This window comes from Ovis aries, chromosome 18 (assembly GCF_016772045.2).
Source record: "Ovis aries strain OAR_USU_Benz2616 breed Rambouillet chromosome 18, ARS-UI_Ramb_v3.0, whole genome shotgun sequence".
NCBI lineage: Eukaryota > Metazoa > Chordata > Mammalia > Artiodactyla > Bovidae > Ovis > Ovis aries.
This window is the reverse complement of record NC_056071.1, coordinates 30,836,908-30,863,611: the sequence shown is the minus strand read 5'-3', so window position 1 is coordinate 30,863,611 and position 26,704 is coordinate 30,836,908. Positions and strand designations below refer to the sequence as shown.

Sequence of the window (26,704 nt, the reverse complement as noted above, 5' to 3'; positions counted from 1 at the left end):
AATGTGTGCACCCAGACACACGTATGTCACACACGGACATACACACTGACTACCCGTGACATGCTGATGCCACCAGAGGGCGCCCCATCCTTCTGAGCGACCTGGATTCCTATACTACGGGGCTCTATGGAGCTGGCAGACCCGAGGCCAGTCCAGGGCCTGGAGGGAAGATGCTCCCTCATCTGATGACCCAGCCATAACAGGCTACACACCACCCCAAGCTCACATGTCTTATTCTGTCCCTCTGCCTGGAAGACTGTCCCCCTCCTCTCTGCTGTTAAACCCCAGACTCTTCAAAGCCTAGCTCTTCAAAGCTGCCTGCTCCTGGGCAAAGACTTCCAGCCACCAGACATGTTTAGTCACCATCTGCCCCGAAGTCTCAACAGCTTCAACAACCACAAGAGGCTCAGAAGCTAGCAGCTTACTCTCAGTAGAAGAATAAGCCCAGAGAGGGCAAGTGACTGGTGTGAGATCACACAGCAAGGCAGTGGACCTACCGGATGGCCTGTGGTTGCTCAGTGAGGTTCCTGGGTGGTCAGCAGCCCTCAAGGCCTGGTCTGAGGTCCAGGAAAAGAACTGAGGATGCAGGATCTGGCTGGCAGGTGTGGAGGGGAGCCAAACCTGCCTCTAAGGCCTGTAATCCTTAAAGTCCGCACCCATCAAAACCCTTCAGACAGCCCACTCCTATTAGAGTGCATATTCTCAGGCTCCAAATCAGGGTCTGTGGTCTGGGTAGAGCCCAGGAATCTGCATGTCGGCCACAGCGTGTACATGTGTGCATGTGACATGTGGAGGAATATGCAACCCACAGGCAGCCGTGCATACAAAACACTGCCCAGAAACCCTCAGGTACACAACATACAGATGCATGGGTGCACACCCAAGGCACATACACACACCTGGTCACACCCCAAACCATCCAAGCAAGCATGCCTGGCATGACTGCTCGGGTTAGGGGCCCCATTTACCTGGCCCAGACCCCTGCTCAGGCCCCCAGCCCTTTACCTCCAGCAGGTCCCTTCTGATCTCAGCTGCCTCTCCCTGGAAGACATAGATCTTCTTGTGCCGGACCAGGTGCAGGGGGGCCACTGGCCCCTCGACGGCAATGGCCACTTGCAGGGTGGCTTCCGTGTGCACAGGCCCTGCCTCCACAGAAAAGGCCAGGGTGTCACGGGGACTGAGGCTGCCGTTGTGGTTGTAGAGAATGGCCTTCTCCAGCAGGTCCTGCTGGGTGAAGCTGGTGACCGGCTGGCCGGCCCGGAGCAGCTGCCCCCAGCGTGGACCGGCTGTGACCTGGTAGTGGACCTCCTCTCCACTGCGGATATCTAGATTGGTGTCCAGGGGGAGCACATCTATGTCAATGGTGCCCTGGCCTCCTTGAGGGACCACCAGGCCGGAGCCATTGGCCACGCGGAGGTAGGGCTCCGAGGCCTGCACTTCGAGCAGCGCGGTGGCCTGGTGCTGCCCGTCGGACACCTGCAGCTGGATCCAGCCGCGGTCGGCCCCCGAGTGCACAAACAGGACCCGCCGGTTCCTGAGATCCTCCTGGGTGAAGCGGTATATGGGCCGAGAGGGCTCGTCCACAGCCACGATACTGCCGAAGAGGAGGTCCTTGCGGGTCAGCACCAGCTGAGCATCTGCAAAGCCAGAGTCGGCATCACTGAAGGCCACATCGTCCGTGGTCAGCAGCCGCTGCCCGCCACGAGCCACGTGGAAGACGCGGCTGATGGTCTGCACGGGAGCGTGATCGTTCACGGGCTGGATGGCCACGCGGAAGACACCCCGTACCTCCTCCCAGGCCATGTCACTGCTGCCCTCGCCCTGGCGGGTAGCCACAAAGGGGATGTCATCTTCCATGGTCTCGGAGTTGTCGTGCTGGTAGACCAGCCGGCCGTGCAGCAGGTCCTCGTTGGTGAAGGAGGTCACCATGGTGGTGGCCTCGTCCTGTGCATCTCGCCACACCAACCTGCCATGGCGGGGTCGCTCCATGACCTCGTAGAGGTAGCTGGCGCTGTTGAGACTCTTGACGAAGAGGTGGTCAGCAGAGAGGATGCCCTCCCCGCCCTCGGGCACTGACAGGAGGACATTGGTGAGGACGGGGGCATCCGGGTCACCGCCAATGTGGATGGGGAAGGTGTACAGCGGGGAGAAGTGCGGCGGGGCTGTGACGCGGAAACGGAAGGCGTCCTCGACTGCCTCTGAGGCACGAGCTGTGGCCCCGTAAGTCACCCGGCCAGCCCGCAGGTCGTCCTGGGTGAAGCTCTGGCCATCTGACAGCCGCGTGCCCTGAAGTTGAAGATTGCCCTTCCTGGGGGCCTGGACCACCTCATAGTGGAAAGTGGTGGGGCTTGGGCCTGCCTCCTCCAGGGTGGCCTCCAGGTGGGCTGTGGTGAGGGCCTCCTGCTGGGTGTTCTGGGTGTGCAGCGGCTCCAGTCGCAGCAGCCACACTGTGGCTCTCTGGACCGTCACTGGGAAGGTCAGATTGCTCAGGGCCTCCTGGCCCACCTGTACCTCTAGGGCCACGCTCTCCACTGTGTCCTCGGCGTGGTGCTGCGGGTCGGTGCTCAGGTACCTTATGCGGCCCTGCTCCACGTCCCGCTGGTGGAAGGCCCGTGTAGATCGCCACTCGGTGCCCTCTGCCCCGCCTGCCCCCTGCTTCTGCAGCTCCCCCAACCGCAGGGCCCCGGTGACTCGGAACAGCACGCTCACATCCTGCCCCACGGCATTGGTCTCCACCGACAGGTTGGCGGGCAAGACAGGTGCAGCGGAGCCCTGGGCCAGGCGCAGCCCCGTGTTGTGGAGGACTTGAATGGCTGGCCTGACGGCCACCACCTTCAGCGTGACTGGGGGGCTGGCTTGCAGCCCATCGCTGACCCGGAATGTCAGGTCTGGGGCGGGCCCGCCGCGATGGACGTAGACTAGGCTGCCTGCCTCCAGCTCCCGGCAGGAAAACTCGGTTGCTGGCTCCCCGGGCTGGTCTCGGCGCTCCACGGGTAGGCCGGCAGGGGCACCGAGGAGCTGGAAGGTGAGGCCCTCACAGACGGAGTCTGGGTCATAGGCCTGGAAGACCTCTGGCCCCAGGGGCTTCTGAGTGTGCTCCAGGATCACCATGAGGCTGCCGTGCGGGAAGATGACGCGAGGTGGGTCATTGACAGGGTTCACCTGAATGGGCAGGATGTACGTTTGGCCCCTGCGAAGGCAGGAAGGCACGGCCCCCCGAGTTGTCACTGACACCTCAAGGACCAGCTGGTCGGAGGGGTCCTCAGAGCCATCATGGACGAAGCGGGCCTTGCGGTTCACCACGTCCAGAAGGGTGAACATCTTCCGTGCTTGGGCGCCTGGAATGTCGAGCTCCAGCTCGCCGTGGCGGGCCCCACGGCTCACGCTGAACAGTACCTGGGACTTGCGCAGCTCAGCCTCGTTCAGGTCCAGTGTGGGCTGCACGTGCCGCCACTCCAGCCAGGCTGTACCGCCCTCAGCCACCACCAGCGGGCTGACGGTCAGCAGCTGGGTGAAATTGGCAAAGACCAGAGGCAGCCCCGGTTCTGGCACACAGGGCTCGGGCAGCTCCATGGCCGACCACACCTCGGGCGCCAGGGTGGAGAAAGCTTCGTATGGGCCGTAGGCGTCCTCCTCGTACTCATCTTCCTCCAGCCTGCAGCCGGCTGCCATGTTGCGGGTCAGCCAGGCTTCCCGGAGCCCCTGCCTCTGACTGTTGACACTGAGATCCTCCATGCAGCCCAGGAGGGAGACGTTGACAGCCAGGCCCAGGCGGTGCTCCTGGAGGTGGCGGGAGGCCTCAGCATCCAGCCCCCCAAGGAGGAGATTGCCTCGTGGCTCCAGGTAGCTGAGGACCCCACGGTTGGAAGTCCGTGTGGGGTACTGGTCCACAGAGATTTCCAGCTGGTGAGCATCCACGTGGACGCTGACCTCGTGGGGCTGCCCGTCGGCCACAGGCACGCTGTTGTGGAGCAGCACAGTGCCCTGGCCCTTCTCCACCACGGCCCGCAGGTGGCCCTCAAATATGTCCACGTAGATGAAGTCCCCCTGCCGGCCCCCAGCCTGGAAGGCCAGGGGCGCCTTCTGGCTCCGTGTGGTGAGTGTAAACTCCAGGGTGCCTTCGTCCCGAGTGCCCCAGGCAGGGAAGGCAGCCAGCGAGTAGGGCCCAGAGAAGCCCATGGCCACGTCGTCACCAGCAGAGAACTCCTCGGCACAGCCCTCGGGCACGTCAGCCGTCAGCGGCCGAAGGAGGCTGCGGCCGTTGAGGGTGGCCGCGTGGAGGCAACCCCGCAGGGGTCGGCTGGCCCTCGTCAGGTAGGGCAGGTCAAGGCTCCCCGTGCCCCCCAGGAAGAGCCCATAGGGGACCTCCAGGGGAGCGCCCTGGACTGGGGCTGAGGCATTCAGGAGCCCGTCGACTGACAGCAAGGCCCAGCTGTCTGACACGGTCAGCTCCGCGGTGTGCGGGACAGAGTCGCTCAGCAGTGTCTCTGCCGGGGTCTGCACCCTCACCTCCTCCTGGCCCAGGAGAAGTCGGACCTGAGGAGACACGGTGGGAAAGGAAGCCGATTGCAAGCAGCACTTCTGCGGTAAAAGCGTAACTGGCTCCCCACACTTGGGGTCCCCCGAGCTGAGGGCCTAGGACAAGTGCTTCTCAGGCCACTCCCCTCTCTTTCCTGCCAGCTCTTTACTCATCCCCCAAACCCTCCCCAAAGTGATTTCTGAACCAGGCCTGGATGGGCTCAGGGGACCCTGATGTGAATCAGATGTGGTCCCTGCCCACGCAGACCTGTCACATGGCAAGATGCTTTCCTAGAGATTCAGCCTAAATTCTTGTATGTCTCCCCTCTTTCCTTAGGTGAGAGGTGCCAGAAAAACCACCTTGGAATACAGAGGATTCCTCCCCTGGAATAATCGGCACCTGAGAATCCCTTGCTGTGTCCCCCAAGTAGAGCAAAACACCTTGGAGTCACTGAGGCAGCTAGGCTCATTGTTCAGGGATGGGGCACCCAACCAGATGCTCTGCGTTTTGCCCTGTCCAAGAGGGGTGGTCCTTGGGGAGAGAAGGTTCTGTCTCTAGGACATTGACACAGAACTGGCTCTGGTGCGGGGCCCCCACAGCCAGATGGTAGGATGGGTGGTGGCAGAGTATGGAAACTGAAAGAGAAGAGCCCTACGAACTTATGGCCTTAGGAGTCCGTGTATGGAGCGCCTTTCTAGGAGCGTGGCATCAATATACCTGGCAGGAAGAAAGAACATCAGTGCCAGGTTGTACGAGGCCATGTTCAACAGTGACACCTTGTGGCAGTGAGAAGCAATGGCAGCATCAGATGGACAGAGGGGACCAGAGTCCTCTCCCCACTGGAGTGTGGAAACAGATGGCTCCCCCAAAGATAGACTAAGACCTCATGTCCTCAAACTCTTCATGGTTAGGGGAAAGCCTCTAGAGACAGCCAGAAGACTCTGCAAATAAAACTTGTGGTGACTTGAACGATGAAATAAAATTAAGGAAGCTGTGGGGCTTCCCAGGTGGCTCAGTGGTAAAGAATCCTCCTGCTAATGCAGGAGACATGGGTTCAATCCCTGGGTCAGGAAGATCCCCTGGAGAAGGAAATGGCTACCTGTTCCAGTATTCTTGCCTGGAGAACCCCATGGACAGAGGAGCCTGGCAGGCTACAATCCATGCGCTCACAAAAAAGCTGGACATGACTTAGTGTCTGAACAATAGCAGTAGCATTCTTGGTTGTTCCATCACTGACAGACAGTGGTGATACTGTCACAGTGGGGATAGAGGGTGGCCAGGGCTTTGCCAGAGGCATGCACAAGGGTGCTGGGACCCAGGAGAGGGGAATCCGCCCAGGTGAGGAAGGGGTGCCCATGCTGAGACTTCGTGCAGGGAATGAATGAAGCTTGCATCAGGCAGAGTAGTGAGCAAAGGCCTGGCAAGAGCAAGAGGCCACGGGATGGCAGAGAATGGAGAGCAGGCGGGGTGCTCAGAGCACCGAGGACAGGCGAGGGGTCGTGGTGAGAAGCGTGGCTGCAGAGCAAACGGGCAGAGCCGGTTCCTGAGGGGGCTCACACGACTGTCCATCTCAGAGCGGGGCGGCGGGGGGCAGTAAAAGTGACACGCTCAAGGTCACAGCTGGCGGGTGGGGTTGTGCACTGGAAGCTAGAGAAGGAGTCCAGCAGGGCGACATCACTGACCTGCAGGCGTCCGGAGTAGAGCTGCAGGAGCAGGTAGTCAGCCGGGCCTGCGGCCAGGAGAAGCAGGGCCTCGGGCTGTGCCGTGGAAAACTCCAGCTGTAGGTGTATGCTGGTCAGAGCCGTGGCTACAGGCACCTCCAAGTGGTTCTCTCCGAAGAAGGAGGCTGTGTGAAGGAAAGAGCTGTGGTGAAGTGTGGCTCTGTGCTTGGAGGAGGAAAGGAGCCTTAGGGTGGACGGCCGGGCGGTAGGGAGGGCGCTTCAGGCCGGGGCTCTGCCTTGGTTCTCCACGGTGCCCCTTGTGGCCTCAGCTGGTCCCGGCGCCAGAAGGCACGGCCTTGCCTCATGTCCAGCCCGGACCCTGGCTCTGAAGGAGGTCAGACCCAGTAATCCCAAGCATCGAGGTCTCCTCCTTGGGGGTTTCTGGGGCCAGAGGCTTCTGCCAGCTCCGGCTCTCTTCCCCTGGGCCCTAGAGGAATCCCCATCCTGGGTCTGGCTCCTTCCTGGCTCAAAGGGAAACCATCCCTGGCCTAATCAAGTGGCCCAATGGCCACAACCCCCAGGGATGAAGCGCTAGGAGAACCACTGCTACCCAGACTGATGCCTGCTCAGATTCTTTCTCTGAGGTGCCCATATGGTGTAGCTCCTGGATTGGCTGGCCACGGCTGAGCCCTGGTGGCGGTGAGTCCACTGAAGAGCAAAGGCTCTGAGCCCAGATGGAGAGCATGTGTGATGCCAGACCCAAGAGGGGCCAAAGCTTCCTCCATCACCCTGTATTGCTTCCTGCTGCTTAGCTATTAATGGTTCCTGGTGAGCTGTCAGATCCGGCCCCATTATTTCCACCGCGGCCCGGAAGCCAGGGTTCAGCTGAGTTCTCCAAGCCTGGGTCTCAGACAGAAGGCAAGGACTAGGAGGGGCTGACAGTATGATGGGCCTCCCAAGACAGGAGGTCATATTTGGGGTTTCCCAGGGTCACTGTGTAGGCCCTACACTGGGATACCTCCTCTTTTTAAGTTGTCACCCCCTCCAGGAAATTTCTCCAAATGAGCTTCCCTTGGCCTCTAGCCTGCTGCCGCAATTTCTGGTCCGTTCCTTTCATGGAGACTAGTGCCAAATATAATACTGACTCTGCCTCCTTGATGTCCAGGGCTGGGGTGGGGTAAGGGGAGACAGGAGGGGGTTAAAAAGATGATTCATCCTCCTTGATCTTCTCTTAAATCCTCTGTGAGTCAGTCAAGGCTGTTGGCCTCATTAGGGATGATCTGCAACCAGCCTTCTACGCGTTGCTCCCCGGGGGGGTGTGAGCCAGCTAACATGCACCTGAGGAAGCTGCATCAGCCACTGGAGGAGTCCCAGACTTGTGTGCCCTAAGGGTAGTCAACACAGCCTGTAGAGATGGAGGGATGCCCAAGAAAGATGAAGTTCTCCCCTTCAGGCTGAGCTGAAATCCCTTCTACTTATCCCCTCTTGCCAGCACTTGCTGGCCACACCAGAGCCTTCTCTAGGAAGCTAAAAAAAAAATCAAAGCAAAAGTGCAAAGCCATCTAGGTGGACACAGCCCGGTGGGCCCAGCACATCTCGGTGTCCACGAGGGACAGACCAGGGAACTGGCAGCTGGCAGGCACCTACAGGGGTGTTTTAGCTGCAAGGTCACGGATCCTGAGGAGCAAAATGCAGCACACTAAGCTGGGGGCAGCCGCAGCGCAAGGAGCGGAGGCAGGTGGCCCCCCGTAGGATGGAGCCACCATCACAGCAAAGCTCAGAATGGCTGGCAAGAGATGACCGTTACATTTTCAGGAAAGTTGTAAGCCAGGTGATGCTGCCCAGTGAGCTTATTTATACCACGGAAAGAGGCAAAACACACCGATCAGGGCTCCCTGTCTTCCGGAGTGCCTATTGTTAAACCCTCACTGGCTAACATGCACTGGCTGGGGGTCCCTTTGCTTCCCAACTGTGTGTGAGTGAGCACAGGCCCTCACTCACACTCCCTTTCACTAAAGGTGGATGTCAACCTGCCAGGGCGTGGTCCAGCTGGGGACCAGGCAGGAACTGAAGCAGCTGGCTGGCTCTAACCGTTGAACCACCTGCCTGCAGCGCCGTCCTGGCATGGGGGAGTACCAGCCTGTTTGGTCTGGTTCTCCAGGCCAGAGTGGGAGGGCGACAGGAAGCAGAGGTGCTTTCCAGAGAGAGCTGGGGTCTGAATGGGCCCATTGAGGGGCTGGGCCCTGCTGTTTCCTGTGGGGCCACGCGGGAAGGGCTCACACAGGCTGCCTTGTGCAGCCGGGAGCACACAGGCTGGGAAGCCCCCTCACCCCAACAGAGGCCTCTGAGGCCTTGCTGGCTGGGGTTTTGGAAACTCTGATAGTGCCATTCCCCTCATCCCCTGGTCTTCTGCCGCCTCTCTGTCTCTGATGGGTGGCAGTGGTAAGAACCAAGAGTCCCTGTCCTGGGCGGTAGGCCGGGGGAACAGTTGGAGAGGGCCTTCAAATGGAGAAGGCAGGCAGGATAAAGATGGCATGAGCTAGGAATCAATCCTGGAGGGCTTCCTGGGGGAGGTGAGGGTTAGGTAGAGGAGCGGAGAGGGAGGGAAATGGGCAATCTCAGAGGAAAGCAAGGCCAAGAGGCTGGCGGGGATGTACAGGTTCTGGAAATGCTGAAGACAGAGGAGTAGAGAGGAAAGCAGCAGGGGCCACACCAGGCTCGGCAGCCTGATAGGGATGCTAGGGCAGCGCGGGGGAGAGAGGAGGCCTCATTACAGCCTGGAGGCCTGGCCTTGACTCTCCTGGGTCAAGAAGACCCATGATTCATCAAACACCAGTTCAGGCATGCAGCAGCTATGTGGGCTCTCCTCTGGGCCAGAAGGGGCCCAATTCAGGCCTCAGTGTCACCATTCTGTAAAATGGGCACCCCTCCCTACTCTCTCCCACTCCTGTCTGTAGGGATTAGTCCTGGAAGTCCCTTTCTGGCCTGAGGTCTGCTCTCAAAGGTGAGTGTGCAGAAGGTCAATGGTGTGGGCTGCTTGGGCAGCTCCAGGCTTTTGGCATGGGGGGATCAGGATGCCTCAGAGGGCCTGAGGGACAAGCAGGAGGGGCAGGACGAGTGCCCCAGGTATGAGTTTCTCTGCCTGGAAGAAGGCACACCGGGCGGGTGTCCTGGGCTGCGCAGATGTGTACTCGCCTGTGTGTGTGAGTGTGTGGGTGGCTGCTGGGAGTGTGTTTTGGGTTTGCGTAAGGCTGTGTGTTTGTGCATGTGTGCGCGTGTGGGCCGGGAGCTGCCAGGACAGAGCAATGATTGTGCCCAGGCCTGTCTTGCCCCTCGGTGCCTGCCCGCCTTCCTGCTCTGGGTTCCATGAAAGGGGCAGTGTATTCCTGGAGGGCTGCCACCCCTCCCGCCCGGCACCCATCCGCCCAAGAGGTTTGCTGAAGGTGGAGAATCCCACAGCTCCCCGCCCTTCCTGCCCACGAACAGGGCGCTGCTGTCTGGGTTCAGGGCGGGTGCCTCCATCCCTCTTCCTGAGACGAGGGCTGGGGGCACAGAAGGAGTCTGTCTCCATCCCCACCACACCCCCTCCTTACACACGGAGATGAAGCCTAGGCCCAGGTCCCCCAACAAGCCACCCCCTGGCAGAGCATGGGTTCTGCTGGCACCTCCTGGCTCCCTGGGCCACTCCTAGGATGTTTGAGTGAGGACTGGGTCCCTGTCCCTGGGGGACCCCAAACATGAGGCTTACTTGCATCGTGGCGTTCAGCCCTCTACTTGGCAGCAGGATTTTGGCCTCTCAGTCTCTCTCAGGCTCCCCAACCACCCCCCAGGCCAGGGCCAGGGGCTCAAGCAAAGGTGCCTTTCCAGTCCTGGGCCTGCTGCAGACTGTTCCTTCCAGGTCCTCGGAACCCCTGGGGCTGGCCAAGTTTGTCTCTCCCTCTGTCCCACGACTCCCTTGTCTCTGCCTCTGCTCATCTACTTCTCTCCTTCTCTTGGTCTTCAGCCCTCTCTTCCCCTTCCCATCCCGGCTGTAACTCGGGGCACCACCCTTGCCCTAGGACAGTCCAGAGAGCCAGACCTGCTCCCCCGCCCAGCCCTGGGACCCCCATCCCTTGGTGATGGTTGTACAATATCAAGGCTCTCTGTGGCCCTTGCCTGGAGGAAGGCACTTGGCTTCCACTTACCAGACAGACAACTGAGGCTTCAGAGGAGAAGCAATTTGACAGAAGCTGAAAGCCTGTAGCTCCGGGCCTTGCCGCCTGTCACAGCCCTGCCTGCTAGGCACCCCACCCCACCCACCCCGGGCAATCAATTTCTGCGTGCCCCGCTTCCATCACATTCCTGGTCGCCTGGGGGCAGCCAGGCAGCCCTGCAGCTGGTATGCGTCATGGGCAGCAGCAGCATTCCTGGGTGTCTGCTGCCGCCTGACTTTATAAGGGAGAAAGTTCGGGAGCCCAGAGCTGCTGGGCAGGATGGCCGGTGGGGAATGCCTGGCCCTGCAGTCAAGGGTGAGCGGTGGGGGGCCTGGACCAGGATGTGGTCCAGGGATGTGGGCGGGGCTCAGCTAGTGGCGCTGAGATGGAGCAGGAGGTGAGAGGTGGGCGGGGAGAAAAGCGGGAACCCACACATTCACTCACTCATCATTCATTCACCAAAATAATAACGCAGCGATGGGAATGGAAACGGGGAACTAAGTCGAGAGACACAGAAAGCCTGAGAAAGGTATTAAAAGTGAGCTTAAAAAATAAAGACCCCCTCTTCTCCACAAAGACTGAATTCAGGAATCCAGATGGAGGCCTGAGGTAGGAGATGGAGGAAGAAAAACCAAGAGAGAGCAGGCAGGATGTGGGACAGGAGCAGGGAGACCCGCCAGTCAGCTGGGGGAGGAGGGGTCCCGCTCTGGGGTGAAGCTGGGCTTCTCCTCCAGGGCCTCTCAGGGTTTGGCCCCAGGGATGACAGATCCTATTTCTAACCAGATCCTGGGTAGGCAGCGGTGAGGCTGGGAGAGTCCCTCTGAGGGAATCCGAGGGGCTGCAGAGAGCGCCAAGGCAGGGCTGAAGGGCTCTCTGTCTCCCCTCGTTGGGGTGTGTGTGGGGCCCACCTGCGGGCTGAATGCGGCCCTGTGTGCGAGCAGGGATGGGCCGGGTGCTCTGCCCCGTCACCCAGGCTCTCTGGACCTCATGCCTCATCCCCTCCTCTCACGCCTCCAAGGGGCTCATTTTTTCTTTACCAGCACTGTTCCCAAGCCAGGGAACCTCTGGGGAGGCCCGGGTTGGGTGGAAAGTTCCCTCTGATTCAGAACCAGAGTTTCCGCCCCCAGGATTGCCAGTGAGGCTGATGTTCCCGCCACCGCCCCCTACCATTTCGGAGCTGGGAAAGCGAAAGTGTGGGGATGAGAACTCGACCCCACAAAGCACAGCAGACCCCCGAACGACCTCAGTGGGCTGCATGTGGGCATGAGTGTGCCTGAGTGCAGGTCAGGGCCATGCATCACGGCGGGCTGAGGGCAGGCGTGTGGGCAGGTGAGGATTCGGCGCTGTGGGCCCAGTCTGGCTCTGGATACTGGACCATAACTCCCTGGCTACACCTGCTCCCAGGGCCCCCAGGTGAGGGGGAAGCTGCCACCGCATCTACTCAGGTGCCTGACCTTCCCTCATCACATCCCACAGTCCCCCAAGCCTCAGCCCTCCCAAACCGAGCTATGACCTTCCACCCAGGCTGTTTCCACTGAAGATAACAAGGGGGAAAGTTAGAGCGATGACTTCAGGTCAGACCAAGAGGACAGTGTAACCTGCCCATGGTGATGACACTGGGGTCGTAAAGCCAAGGCTAGGTGGCTTAGCCCCTGCCGGGGCTGGCGCCTAGAAGATGCTCACACACCTGCAGACCCACAGCGCTCACGGCACTGGCTCTGCTGCCCTGATTCCAGACCAGAGAGTGACCAGAGCCACCCCAGTGGCCCGCCAACCACCCACGCCTCTCCTGCCCCGCAAGCCATGGCTGTAGGAACAATAGCTTATGGGAGTCAACTTCAGCGTGGCTTCCCTCGTGGCTCATGGCAAAGAACCCACCTGGAATGCGGGAGGCCTGGGTGGAGTCCCTAGGTTGGGAAGATCCCCTGGAGAAGGGAACGGCTATCTGCTCCCAGTAATCTTGCCTCGAGAATCCCATGGACAGAGGAGCCTGGTGGGCTGCAGTCTACGGGGTGGCAGAGTCAGGCACAATGGAGCAACTTTCACTTTCACTTTCATGGGAGCTAAAAAAGCAGCCTTCTTCTTGGGAGACAATAGCTGTCTCCACAGAGTGCAGGAATGCTGGGTCCTCCTGCCCACCTCCCCATCTCAACACAACAGAGACCTCACTGGGGTCAAGACGACCCCGCCCTTCCTCACTCCAAGAACTCTTGAGCTCTGAGACTCCCTCTTGGGGTACTTAATCTCTTCAGTTGCCTTTCTGGCTCCTTGCAAGGCCCAAAAGGCCAAAGCAGGACAACAGTTTCCTTAGCTATTGGCTGATCTCTGACCCTGGTCACTGGCCTTGGCTATCATATAATCAAGCATCCGGAGGCCACCTGTGCTGAGCGGCATACGCTGGGGAGCATTTCCAATTCACAGACCCCCTGTGGAAGGTGAGCACCCTGAAGAGGGATGGGTGGGGGTGGGAGATGCCGAGCCTGGTCCACAGGCACCAATAGGGGCAGGGCTGGTGCCCTGGGCACCCAGTCACGTGTTCCATCCCTGGGGCCACGTGGGGCACAGAGGAAGTGGGAGGGAAAATGAGAGGTTTTGCTGGAAGCAGCAGCCCAGCGTCCACCCAGGCTGGAGGGCTGGGGTGGGGAGGAAGCGGGGCCCTCAATGAAGTCTTTGTGGAGACTCTGCTGCTCCCTGGGGTGGGGCGGCCGCGGTGCGGAGCAATTCCCAGCGGCTTTTCCTTGCCTTGTAATTTGCCTCGTTCTAGGGCGGCTGGGTGGATTTCCATGCCCTTTTCCACATCCCCTTCCCTCCGGCTTTCTTGGCCACAGAAGCAAGGTGGGATCCTCATCTCAGTGGGCCCAGGCTGAGAAGAAAGATAGGGAAGGACCCTTGCCTGGCATCGGGCCTGCAGCCCCCAGCCCCCGGCCCCCATCAGGGTCCTTGTGAGGTTGCTCCCATTTTACAGGTGAGGAAACTGAGGCTCGACGGCAGTCATCTGTGTTAGGGTGTCAAGATGGGCTGCAGCCAGGCTGGGATTCAAGCCCCCATGCATGTGGTTCCAGAGCTGGGTGCTGCGGATTCAGGGGGGGGGTGTGTGCACATGGAAGCACGGAGGGGAGTGGGGTTAGTTACTGTCTGTGAATCGGAAGTGGAGCATCTGCTTCTGGCCCCAGCGGGAGGAGGGTGTGAGAGCTGGCCCCCTGCCTGGGCAAGACACAATTTTTCCCTTCCCTTCCTGTCCTTGGGGGCTCCCTCTCTCAGGGTTGGGGGTGGAGGTGGGAGGGAGTGAGCGGGGCGGGGGAGCATCTGCTTGCCATGGGTGGTTTGGCAGCCGGCCTTTCCCAGTGTGGCTGGCTTGGGGCCGGCCGGACCAGGGAAGGACCTTCTTCAAGGCTGCCTGAAGGCGGCACGTTCCAGAAACCAGTGATAAGTGCTACTCATGCCCACTGGGGTCTTGGAGGTCAGAGAAGAGGGTAGAGAGGCAGGGGTGTGGGCTCTGCCCAGGGTGAGATGGGGCTCTCTGGCGGGCCAGCCCCTGTTGTGGCCAGAAGCCAGAGCCCAGACGCCTGTTGCTCATCTCCAAGTCTCCCCATCGTTCTGGGCTGAGAAACCGCTGAGGGCAGGGCTGCCGGAGAGATGTCTCAGGGCTTCCCCCAGCCTGGCAGGCAGATCTTGGAGACAGTGAGTGTGCAAGCTGGGATGGGGATACTGGAAGCAGTGACTGTGGGTTTGGACAGAGGCCTGGCCCCATTTGGCTCAGATTGTGTTCAACAGGCTGAGTGCCTCAGAGAAGCCACCACCATCTGTGCCTCAGTTCCCCCACCTGAAATATATGATAGAGGGGTGGGGTGACCCCACAGACAAAAGTCCCACATCCAGGAGACTGGGGAAAGCAGAGGCTTGGATCAGGGATTACCCACCAACCTATACACACACCCTTGGCCTCTGGCCAGCCCAGGCCAGCAGAAAGTGGCTGCTGGAGAGGTGTGATCACTACAGCAGGCAGAGCACGGCCGCCTCCGGCCCGAGTGGCCACAGGCCTGGCTAGACTGGAGGCTCTGGAGGGCAGGACCCAGCGCCTATATCCTCAGGTCAGCTCATCTGCCATCCTGGAGGCCCACACACATGCGCCAGCAGGGAAACATCGGCACCCAAGGGGATGCAGGGACAACGATGGTGACGTGCCCGCAGCATGGCTTTCCCATCAGCACTGCTATCTGACAGCAGACAGGCCGAGAAGCAAGTCCCTGGCGCTGGTGTTGTGCCCACAGGAGTGAGCGGCCTCAGAGGGTGGACCAGGAAACCTCAGTGCCCTGGCTGGGGGCCTCTGTGCTAACCAGGATCCACCAAGATCCCCAGACTGACACCCCCTGCTCCACTGCTGGGCAGGCCTGACTCCTCTTGGAATAGTTCCTAGCCTAGCACTCTCACCTGCAGGTCTGTAGACCCCTCCAGCCTGTCAGCACCTGCTGAGCTGTGCCCCATCCCTGACCCCCTCTCTCCAGTTCCCTACTTCTCCCCGGGGTTCGGGCACTGACTCTTTGCTCTGGTACACCTATCTGTGTCCCCAGCACCAAGTCTCCAGGGCTCTGGGCCTGCCTGCCAATGCCCTCTGGACATTTACACCAGAACACCCATGGGGAGCCCCCCAAACCCAAGTCCACTTGTTCAAGCCAGACTCAGCATCATCTATCCTCCAACTTGCTCACCACCCAGTGAAGGGCCCATAGGCACCCACTGCTGGGCAGAAATCCAAAAGTCACTCTGACCCTCTCCCTCCTCCTGACCTTGAATGAACTTCCCATCCATTCAGCCCCTTCACAGTCCTTCAAATGTGTCTCCCATCCTGCCTCCCTGTGCCATTCTGCAAGACAGATGGTCACCATCCCTCGCCTGGCTTAATGAATTTCTTGCCTCCCTTTGTTAATCGCAGCCAGTTAGCCTAAACTGAGTCGCTCCATCATCCTCGCTTGCCTGGATGCCTTCTATGGCTCCCCAGTGCCTCCCACCGAGCCCCCAGTCCTCTGGTGTGGCATTGAAGATGCTGGGAGACCCTGTTCCCACCCTGCCAGGCTCTCCTGTTCACTCCTCCAAACACCCAAAGGTACCAGGCTCACCAGACCTCGGCTGTTTTCCCTCCACACCTGACAGGTCTGCTCTCCGGCCTTTGCTCAGGCTGGGCCTTCTGCCCAGCAAGCTCTCCTTTCCCTTTTGGCTGTGAAATGCCCTCGTGCTCCTTCAGGAAAGACAGGCTCCCCACCCTTCCCCAGCCCTTGGCTCCTTCTCCCGCATTTGGGGTGCAAAGAGACTCCACCACAGCTTGAGGAGTTGTGTGACTGTCACCTCTCTCTGTTAACACTGTGAGTCTCAGGGACAAGACTGGTGATGGGAGGTGGCGAGAAAGGGAGGGGAAGGCCTGGCCGGGCAGGAGGGGGCCGTGTTCCCTGGCTGACCCAGCCGGGAGGGGTTGCACCTGAGAGGCTTGCCCCAGCTCTGCCCCTCCAACTTGTCTTACCTCTGGGCTTGCTTCCAGTCCCCCTCTGCCCTCCGGGGCCCCAGTGCCTGCAGGTTGGGGCAGGGTGGGGAGGGGTGGGACACAATGGCTGAGGCAGCGAGCACTGCCCCAGCCGGGGAGTGCTTTTCTGGGCCTGTGGTGACAGTCTGGTGCTTGTTTTGAAAGAAAATAGACTCTGAGCCCCTATTTATAGTTGGAGGCCACAGCCACAGACAGGAGATGGATGGCGTTTGAGGCTGTGCAGGCCCGTGAGCAGGCAGGGGCTGGGGGTGGAGCCATTCCCAGGCCCCCTGCCCCCCTTTCTCAGCCTCCAAGCAAACTGTCTGAGGAATCCTAACGTTCCCTGGGACAGGATGCGGCCTGCGCTCTGGGGCGGGAAGGAGGGGGCTTGGGTGATGAGGATGGAAATTTTCTCGCAGAATGGGTCCCTGGGGCCCAGAGTCCATGGTGGGAATGGCTGGAGGTGAGGGTGTGTGATGTCTAGGAGTCTAGGAGGTAGAGAAGGGCCTGCGGAGAGTGCGGGTGCCATCTGCCATTGCGAATGGGTGATGGAAGGAGAACAGGACAGGGCCAGAGAGATGGGGCAGCCAGAGAGGGCCAGCAGCGGTGGGGAGAGAGATGGAGAGACAGCCTTGGGGAGAGATGGGGAGAGGCGGGGGTGCGGGGCCGAGCTGCGGCCCAGCTGACATGGTGAACAGAGGGGAGAGAGAGGGGAGCAGGGGAAGAGCTGAAGTGGGGGTTCTGTACCACAGAAAGTCTTCACGGTGCTCTGCGCAGACTGGCCAGTGCATGTCGGATCCAGGTGAGGAAGGGCAGGAATCAGGCATCTCTGTGGCCTGTACCCCAGAAGGCCAGGCCTCTGCCTGCTCCCACCACGTCCAAGGCTGGAGTGTGCCTGGCAGTGCACGGCTGAGAGGCTCCGTGGTCTCTTTGGAGGCAAAGCAAAGCTGTGGGGGCAGAGCTGATTTTGAAGGGCTTTGTTGCCAAGGTCTCTGAAGGGCTGTCCTGAACAGGGGGGCGGGGTTGTTCCAGGACTGCTGGGGACAGGTCTGGGTTCTGACGTGCTGGGTGGGGAGTTCCCTGGGCCTGGAGGGGTTCCAAGCTGAGGCGGTGGCCCGGGCTCACACCTGCCGCTGGCTTCTATTCAGGCCCCTGCCTTGGTTGGGCCGTTGGGGGGTAGGGGTGTCTATAGTCCCGGTCATGTGTCATGGAGTTATAGCCACAACCGGTGACTCAGACAGTTAAAAAAGGAGCAGCTCTGAGCAATGAGTCAACTGGCTCTGGAGGGGCTGGGTGGGGTCTAGCTGGTACAGGATGGGGTGGTCTGGGTTTATTTTTGGTGGGGTGGGGCTAGGGCCAGGGGGCTGGAAGATGGGAACCGGGGGTGGAGAGGAGCCGTTGCTCTCATCCCAGGAGAACCCCAGGGCTCTGTGCCAACTTAGGAAAACGGTTTCTCCATGCCAGGGAGCTCTGGCAGCCCGGGCTGCCTCTCAGTCCTGTTCTAAGCCCAGCCCGCCTTGCTGTGTGGACCCAGACAAGCAGCTGGCTCTCTCTGGAAAGAAGCAGAGATCTTTCTCCTGCTCCGAAGAGGCTCGAGCTCAGAATTTTAGAGCTGACTTTGGAGAATGGACATTTGACACAGAGACCCAGACGGACAGAGGTCTGCTCAAGGCCACACAGCAGGGCCAGGTATCCCAAGGGCTGACATTACACATTTGGCTCAAGTCCCTGCAACATTTCTCCTATCCCAGGGCTGTCAACAGTTGGAGGGGCAGGCCTCTGTTCGAGTACCTTCTCCTTGGAAGGGTTCAAGCTGGGCTCCAGATGAGCGTCTGGAAGCATAAGGGCCAGATGCTCAGAGGTGGAACCTCAGCTGGGGACAGGACGCTGGACTCTATTAACATACCACCAGGGAGCTGGCCAGTCTTTGCCCAAAAGTCTGTTCAGGGGATGAAGGCAGAGGATGCCCCCACACTGGGATCATGGCTTGCGGGGGCCAAGGCTCTTTACCCAGAGAGTCTGTCCAGTTGGCACTCCCCTAGGCTGCTCACCCCCGTCTGCAGCCATTTCCTGAGACCCTCCCTCATCTCTACATCCACAGACTCAGGCATCACCTATACCTCTGGTGGGTCCAAGCAGCCCAGGCAGGGCAGAGAGAATCCTCAGTTTTCCATTCGAGATCCTCTTGACACAGATGCAGCCACTGCTGCTTGCTGAGTGGCAGTAATAGCCCCACAGGAGCTCCAGAGGACCCATCTCACATCACGGGGCCCTGGCCTCCAGCCCCTACCATCACAGGAGCCCGAGAAGGGTGGGCAGAGAGCAGGGAGAAGACAGGCTTCCAGGCTCCCCACCCTATAAAGGTCTTGCTGCCCGCTCCTTCTCTCCATCCCCATCCATCTACTCCTGGGACAGGAGTCATTTGGTCACTCATTCACCAGATTGGTTGTGCTGCATCTTGGCTCAACTGTCTCTATCCAAGGGGCCATTAGGCTTTGGGGTGGGGCTCGGAGGGGCTATTCTGCTTCTCCTCACACAGGACAGGTGTGTGGACCTCAGCCCAGTGAGTCAATCAAACGTAGCCTTCCCCTCACCCCCCTGTTCCTTTTGAAGGGTCCTGGGCTGGCTGGCAGACAGAGGCTGGCTTGACAGCTCCATTTTCCACATCACTTTGCTCCAGACAGACTGTCTTTTAGGGCCACCTCATCCAGTCCCCTGCTTTGGAAACCTTCTCAAAGATGCCTAAGCAGGAACCCTGCACTCCCACCTTGCTCCCATGATGGGCCTGCCCACCTCCAGAAGAAGATGGTAATAACGGAATATTAGCAACCTCAGGAGCAGGCACCTACTGAGTATTTACTCCAGACAAATCCTAAACACACAGGAGGTAGGAATTATTTATCCTATTTTAGAGAGGAGAAAACTGAGGCTCAGAAGGGCCTGGTCTCTTGCATCGAGTGGCTGGGTGGGAACTGAATTCTGAGCTGTCTTCTACCATGTTCTTGACCAGGTGAGCCTGGCCTCCTGCCTCCCCAAGCCCAGCAGAGCTGAGGACTCAGAGGAGGGAGAGGCGGGGCCTGAGTCAGGATGCGGGGTGGGCTGGAGGGAAGAAGCTTACTCTGAGCTGCCCCAAGACGCCCAAAAAGGGTGATTCGTTCCTTCCCTCACGATGGTGAGAAGTGTGTGTGTGTGTGTGTGTGTGAGTGTGTCTGGGCCTGAGGCTGGCCTGGCTGACCTCCAGCTGTAGGAGAGCTGCGCCGGCCCCAGTCGCTGTACACAGGGAAGGGGCAGGGAGGGGCTGGAGTCGTGGGAATCAACATCCTGGGCCCACTGATATTTATAGCTGCCCCCTCTTGAAATATGGGGAGGAGGGGCTGCTCTTAGGTGGGAACGGAAGTTGGTCTCCTTCTCTCCGCCCTCTCGATCTTCCCAGAGAGCAGGATGGCCCAGGCTAGGGGCCCTGGCTGGGTGGTGGAGCTGGGGACTGTATCCTGAGCTGGGGGCTTCTCCCAGGCTTCTTGCTTGGGGGCTGGACACTCTCCTTGTTAGGAGAGTGTCCTAACAAGCTCCTTAGCCAGGCTGTTGAAAGCACTCTGTGTGTGTGTGTGCACGTGTGTGCAAGCATGCACACACACACACGTGCACACATACCTACTAGGTGTCACATTGATGGAGGTCACAGAACAAGGGCAGGGTCCAGGTAAGAGTAGGGGGAGAAAGGCCTGTAACCCCGCAGAGATGGAGGGTAGGGCCCCAGCAGGGCGGTGGACCAGGCTGCAGCCCGCAATAATCAGTGGCTAGAAATGGCAGCCCAAACAGGGGGTGGTGCTGGAGCTGAACCTTGAAGGATGGAGAGAAAAAGAGAGACCAGCTGTAGGCAACAGCATGGGCAGCGGTGGAAGGGTCCCAGGGATTACGGATTGTTATCTGATGGTCTAGTGCACCAGCCAAACGATGGGACACAGCGTAATCCTTGAACGTGGATCCCAGCTGATCTACTGGGGAGAGAGAGGGCCCAGCCACAGCTCTGGGTCCTGCAGGCAGGTGGCACCACAGCGGGTGCTGTAATCTTGATTTGGATTCTTTGTAAGCCAGGAAGTCCTCTCTTGTATCTGACCTGGCTCTCCCCTGCTCTCAGAATGTTTTAACTCAAAGCAATTAATTAGTTTTTACAGAGAAGGCAAATGGCACCCCACTCCAGTACGCTTCCCTGGAAAATTCCATGGACGGAGGAGCCTGGTAGGCTGCAGGCAATGGGGTCTTGAAGAGTCAGACACGACTGAGCGACTTTGCTTTCACTTTTCCCTTTCATGCATTGGAGAAGGAAATGGCAACCCACTCCAGTGTTCTTGCCTGGAGAATCCCAGGGATGGGGGAGCCCGGTGGGCTGCCGTCTATGGGGTCGCACAGAGTTGGACACGACTGATGTGACTTAGCAGCAGCAGCAAGCCTTTTTTACAAAGCCACAGAACGCTTTATCAAAACTGTATCTTACACAAAACCTCCATCTATAAACACATGTTCATGGGACTGCTATGCATGAATCAGTGTGGCATAAGCATCCTGTATTCCCAGATATGGGAATGTAAAGTCCTGGAGCACCTCGGACACAGTCTGAAAATCCCTGGTTGGCTCAGTGATCTCTATGCCCCTTGTGGGCTGGGCCCCGTCCTGGGCTCCGTGAGATTGGGGTGACCTCAGAGAAAAGCAGAGGGGAGGTCTGCCCTCTGGAAGCTGCTGGCCATATGGGGGAGGCCACACCCAAACCAGGATACAAGGACAAGGAGCCGAGAGGCCTACCACCCATCCTGCTAAGGACTTGCTGTCTGACTCTGAGAAAATAGCAGCCCCCTCTGGGTCCTGATTTCCCTATGAGTATCCTGGGGGAGCTGGCCTGGGCTGGGGAGTCCCTGCAGTGAGGTCTGGGAAGGGAAGCCACCTCACTGACCACCAGGACACTTAAACCATGAGAGACACACACTGAAACAGTTTAGCCTGAGCAGTGGTGGGACGCCTGGCTGATACCCATCAGCACTGGCAGAGCTGGCTCTTTGGCAGGCTGGGAGCGGCAGGGGTGTGGGCAGGAGCTGAGTGGGAAGAAGGAATGGTCAACAGGAGAAAAGCTGTCCAGAACATGGGTGAGCCATGCCACCAAGCCACCGTGACGGCAGCCCCAGGGCACTCCCCTGCATCTGAGGCAAATGTGGCTTCATTTGCCATCCTAGCTGTTCGGGGTGGGGTGGTAGGCATTCTTGAAGAGGATCTGCTTGGGCCGTGAGGAAGTGGGGAGGGTTTAGAAAGTTGAGGGGCAGTTGTTGGAGGGGTCTGCAGAGATGGACACAGAGATCTGGGGTTCTTAGGGGACTGTCTTTCTCCTAAAGACCTCTCTCTCCCCTGGTGGGGGGCTGCCCACCTGGCCTGAGCTGTTGTTGGGGTGAGTGAGAACACCATAGCCCGTGTGCCCAAAGAGTGGCTGGAGGCTAGTTCCTGAGGTTCTCAGAGTCTGTTTCCATATCTGTAAAATGGGAATTTTTGTGACTTGCAGAGCTGCCATAAGGCTGCAGGACAACATGGCCAGTGTCCACTCCAGGGCTTTCTCTGGAGTTATGGACCCTGTTTGGAGTTATGGACCCTTCTGAGAAGCAGAAAGAGCCACGAGGCCCTACCCTGGGGAGAATCCAAGTTCAAAATTGTTCATATGAATTCAGTTCATTCAAAAATTACTCACATATATTCAGTAATAATGGTACTACAGTTCTTTTGAAACACACCCTAAACCTGTACCTGAAGAAGGAGTCTTTTATTATTATATTTTCTTGGTCTCATCTCAAAGCATGTGGGATCTTAGTTCCCCAACCAGGGATCAAACCTGTGCCTTTTTCATTGCAAGTGCAGACTCTTAACCACTGGACCACCAGGGAGATCCCTGGAGAAGGAGTCTTAACTCTTAAAGGCTCTATAGCACAGGGCACACGCTGGGTCAGGGCATGTTAGAAGCAAAAGGGCAGCTGGACGGGGCGGGAGCCGGGGAGGGGTAGTGAAAATGCTGAGGGACCTGGAAGGGAGGAGACTCAGGCCCCAGACCCAAAGGCCCCCTTGTTTACTTGCTCCTGGCACTGAGTAGGAGCGCCAGTGCAGCTCAGCACCGCCTGCCCCCCATCTTGTCCTCACCTCTTTCCCTGAAGGCTCCGCCCAGCCCAGGTCTGGGAGCTGGTTTTGCACACTGTTGCGCAGGCCCACAGCTGCGTAGCCAGTGTGTGTCAGGGCTGTTTCCAGTTCCCCCGCCCCCGCCCGCCCCCTCCTGGGCAGCACGCCCAGTTCCCTATACACTTCCTCTGAGCGCTCTGCACACCCTACTCCCCTCCCGCCCTTCGTTGGCGGCCTGGCCCACCTGGCGCAGCCCCCTCCTTGGGCCCCCCAGGCGGGCAGCACTGAAAGGCTCTTCTTGTCTTGGCTGGGCAGGCAGGAGGGTGAATGTTGGGAAGGGGGGCTCAGTTATACTTGGTTTTGGAACAGCACTTTCAGAGTCCGGGTGGGCTGGGCTGAGGGCACTGGCCCCTGCCCCGCTCTAGAGCGCTGGAGTCCCAGTGTACACACACACAGACATACACAGACACACACACACACACACACACGACTCAGAGGCTGTCTCTGTCTCCAGTCAGAGATGGTCCCCCAGACCATCCTTAGAGGCAACAGACTACCCTGGCTCAGTTCCGTGCTTCTGATGCTCCCCTGCTCCCACCCTAGCCCTGCTCTCTAAGACACCCCCATCAGTTCAGGGCCCCCACCCAGATGACACAAGAACCCTCTCCACCTGGCACTCCCTCCTGAGTCCCACTTGTGCCCCTCCTCTTCTGCCTTTCAAAGTCAGCTACGCGAGGCAGGCAAGAGGTGCAGAGCCGCTAGCCCGTATGCTCTGTAGCCACTCGGACCTCTCAGTTTTGCTTGTGCTATACCCGCCTCCTGGAACCACATCAGCTCCAACTCAATCTCCCCAATGCTTGTGGCTCTGCGGGGACTCCCACAGGGCTTAGAAGGGAATGGACACCACACTTACCATGCACACCGGCACAGGGGCCCAAGCCTAGCTGACTATGCAGGTGGGGAGCTCCCACAAAGTGTGACTGGGGGGTTCCTCCTGGGCAGCTGGGCTTCTCTGCAGGTTAGACCACTTTGCTTCCTCCCTGGGCCCTCAGTTTCCCCATGTGTACAATTGGAAGGTTGGCCCAGGTGGTCTCCAAAGGTGCTTGACTCTCAGGCCCCATGACCTGGATGCTCTGGAATGTTGACGAGTGTGGGGAAAGCATCCCAGTGTGCCTCACTCTGGTACCTGAGACTCAGAGGCTTTTGGGGTAGGCTTCTGGTGTCCAAGATGGGTGGGAGTGATACATTCCGCGGGTAGGGGCTGCCCCTATTGCAGAGACCAGGACAGGGAGCTAAGCCAGGCCTGGGGACAGAGGTGGGCTGCTAGAGGCGAGCTCAGACTGGGAGGAGGCCAGGGTACTAGCTCACCCACCCCCTCACCACTTCCAAATCCCTCCTAAAGGAAGGGGCTGCTGGATGTTTTTAGCCCCACTGGCTGCTCTCCTCTCTAAAACCTGCACTGGCTCCCTACTGCCAGCAGGGCTTAGGCTGTGCGCTGCATTTTGCCATTTCAGGTTTCTGTGCCCCACCCCAGTGGCTCTTACTGGCTTGTGCTCAAAATATACATGCCTTCCATCCAGGCTACTGGCCTCCTTATCTCCGCTCACACCCATCTCAGAGCCTGAGCTCACTGACCCCCTTCGCATCCTCCAAGGTTTAGCTCAAGGATCACCCTCTGTCCCGCCTTAGTTTGCCTCTGAATTTCTTTTCACCGCACCCCTCGTGTGGATCTTTGCCGACACGGTAGGAGTTGCTGTTTGAGTTTTAATTTGCTTTTCTGCCTTCTGAATGAGTCCAAGTCCATTCTGTATTTCTGTACACTCCCGACTGCCCAGCACGATGTCTGCACGTTGTTGATGCTGGGAAGGTATTTGGGAAGGCTCTTAGTTGAAGCCCAAGGGGGTGGGTCCTGGAGTTGCTCCTTTGGCTAGAGGCTGGGGGCTGGGTGTGTACCCATCTCTCTAGCAGCTCAGATGCCCCTTTCCCATCTCTCTAGAGGCTCAGCCTATCACCCACCCCCTGAGACCTTGAAGGATGCGGTCCTTGGGGATGGGAACAGGGAGCCTGGGGATCAGCTCTGACTCACTCCAGTGGGGGGCTCTCCCCTGACTCATTTCCCTTTTGGGTACCGTGTGATTACTATCCATTTGAACCGGCTTCCCCATCTGATGGGGAGAGGGGTGTGGCCTAGGTCCTTGGAAGGGAGACTCAGGCCCTTCTTGGGCTCAAAGTTGTTCTTGGGAATGGTCCCGAAAGATGTAGGCTGAAGCACTGATTCATACATACATGGGTATTAATGACTGATGGGCCCTGAGGCCACAGTTCTTAAGGCATAACTAGACCATGCCTTCACTAAGGGAAGAATGCCATAATGGTGGGATTTCTGGCATTGGAATAGAGACTGGATAAGTCCTAGCACCTCTCAGATGGCATTCCATTTCTGCTGGAGTCAAGCACCAATGGCTGGGACAGAGAGGTGTGCAGGGGGTCCCCCAGGGCTGTCTGAGGGGCGCCAGCCCTGCCTCTAGGAGGCTGAAGAGTGGGTGGTCTTGTCTGTCACCAGCTAGGCTTTCTCAGTGAGGAGAGAGAAGACAGGGAGGGGAGGAGAGGGTGGTGGTGAAGACAGAGAATGCACCTGGCAAAGGGGAGCAGGAGCAGAGTGGGGCACAGCTGGAGGAGACCCAAGGATGCTGGAGGAGGTGGCAGCTGGGGTGCATTCGGGGCCCCACACAGGGTGGGGAGGGTGGCTTCCTCCCTGCCGCCCACCTTGCAGCACTCCCCGTTCCTGGCCTGGGTGTTGGAGGTGGGGGACGCCCTGTCACCAGGTGTCCTTTGGGCACTGACTCGGTCACAGAGAGCCTGCTGGACACAGGGAGCCCAGGAGGCACCGGGGCGTCCCCTCTGGGTCTAGAGGACAGGCCTGCACAGAGCCACGCCCTAGGCAAACGACCTAGGGGCCAACCTCAGATAACCAGAGTCCACTTGGCCCCCAGATGGAGAGGTGTCGCTGGGGATCCTGCCTTCCCTGGGTGGGGGGTGGTGCTGCCAGAGACCCCAGCCGGGGATGGCAGAAGTGTGGCCCCCTCATTTCCCCGTCTGGGGGCCACTCCTGGGTCCTCCTGTCCCTTTTTTCTGCCTAAGAAACGCTTCACCACTCTGCCATTCTGGGTCGGGGTCTCCGGCCCCTCACTCACCTGTGGATGCTGGTCCCACCAACACAGCGAAGGTCAGAGCCAGGGCCAGGTCGAGGGCTGGAAGCGGGACCCGGGGACCCCAGCGCATCGCGGCGGCGGGCTGGGCAGCGGGAACTTGCGAGGAGCGGAGTCCGGAGCCTGGAGCTTGGACGCCAGAGTCTTCGAGTTGAGAGAACTGGCGCGGGCTGGGGCTCCCGGGCGTCCAGCCGCCTACTTAACGCCGGGGCGGGGCAGGCGCCGACCCGCGCTCCAGTTTCAGGCCGGGGCTCTCCCGGCGGCCCCCCCACCCCCAGCCGTCTTAAAGGGCCCGTGCAGGTTCTCCTCCCCGTCGAGGGTGAGAGGATCCTTACAGCTCGGTCAGACCCAGGCTCCAACTTAAAGATTCAGAACGAAATCCCAGAGGAGCCCGGATTCCCGGGGCTCCGACTCAAGGGCTCCCGGGAGAACTCCTCTGGAAGGAGATGTGAGCTGGGCTGGTCCCCTCGCTTCTCTGCCCTCTGCTCTTGCAAGGACTGTGGGTGGGGGGCGTCCTCACGCCAGGCCCGGAAGGAAGGACAGACAGACGCTCTCCACCGCACGGACTGCTCTGGGGCTGCTTTGCCTCTGAGGGGTCTTCAGAATGCCATTTGGCCATAGAAGCACCAGCCTGAGGTTCTGTACAGCTCTGTGCCCACTGGCATTGCCTCTTTGACCTTTTCTGCCTCAGTGACGGAGTCTGTAAAGGAGAGATGTTTTAGATTCTCCCACAAGGCAGGAGGGATTCTCAACTCCGTGGGATCATTTGCCTCAAATGGACCCTGCCAAGTGGCTGTCAACCACTCCTGCCCTCATTTCATGGAGGAGGAGACTGGCTCAGAGCTGGAAGTGGTTCTTGAGAGGCCCCCAGATGGATAGTAGATACCTGGTCTTATGGGACCAGAACCCAAGGGCTCCTGAATCTGGTGTTTCAACTTCCTCTGGGGCTGCCTCCTGGAAATCTGGCCCTGGATTTAGCACCTACCTAACAGTTTCAGGCTGGGGCCCTGCTCCTCTTGGCTCCCTCCCAGGCAACAATCTCAGCCTTGTCCCAAACAGGAGAAAGGGCAATGTTACTGTAGAGCTTCTGGCATCAAGAGGCTCTGCTTGCCCTGCGTCTAATCCCAGCATTGGCATTGCCTGGCCTTGGTTTCTTTGTCCAGCAAATGGGTGGAAGAGAACCCCTGGAGTGTCTCCCCTCTCTTCCTCCATCAGAATCTGTTACCCTTGCCTGCTTTAGCCCACCCCAACCCCATTCCACCACTCACTCTGTCCTCAGCCCCTCCCCTTGCCCAGTGACAGTCCTACCATGTGTGTGCGGCCCTTCAAAGTTTGCAACAAAATTGTGCCCCATTCTGCAAATGAAGAAACTGAGGCTGAGGGAGGTTAAGGGACTTGAGCAAGTCTACACAGCTTCCCTGGTGGCTGGGACCCAGTTTTCATTCCTGGGTTGGGAGGAT

The 26,704-nt window shown here is 59.2% G+C and overlaps 1 protein-coding gene across 1 annotated transcript in view; it reads right to left on the bottom strand.

Moving 5' to 3' along the window:
* The window catches only part of CSPG4 (chondroitin sulfate proteoglycan 4), a 35,539-nt gene extending 10,123 nt beyond the window's left edge, over positions 1–25,416 (bottom strand). The window contains exons 1-3 of the mRNA XM_027957164.3: positions 25,230–25,416; positions 6,202–6,365; positions 1,006–4,536 (exon numbers count right to left, since the gene is read on the bottom strand). Of these exons, the coding sequence (XP_027812965.2) occupies positions 1,006–4,536; positions 6,202–6,365; positions 25,230–25,317 (3,783 nt within the window). The 5' untranslated portion in view covers positions 25,318–25,416. The remainder of the gene's footprint in view (positions 1–1,005; positions 4,537–6,201; positions 6,366–25,229) is intronic.
* Between the last annotated feature and the right edge of the window lie 1,288 nt (positions 25,417–26,704).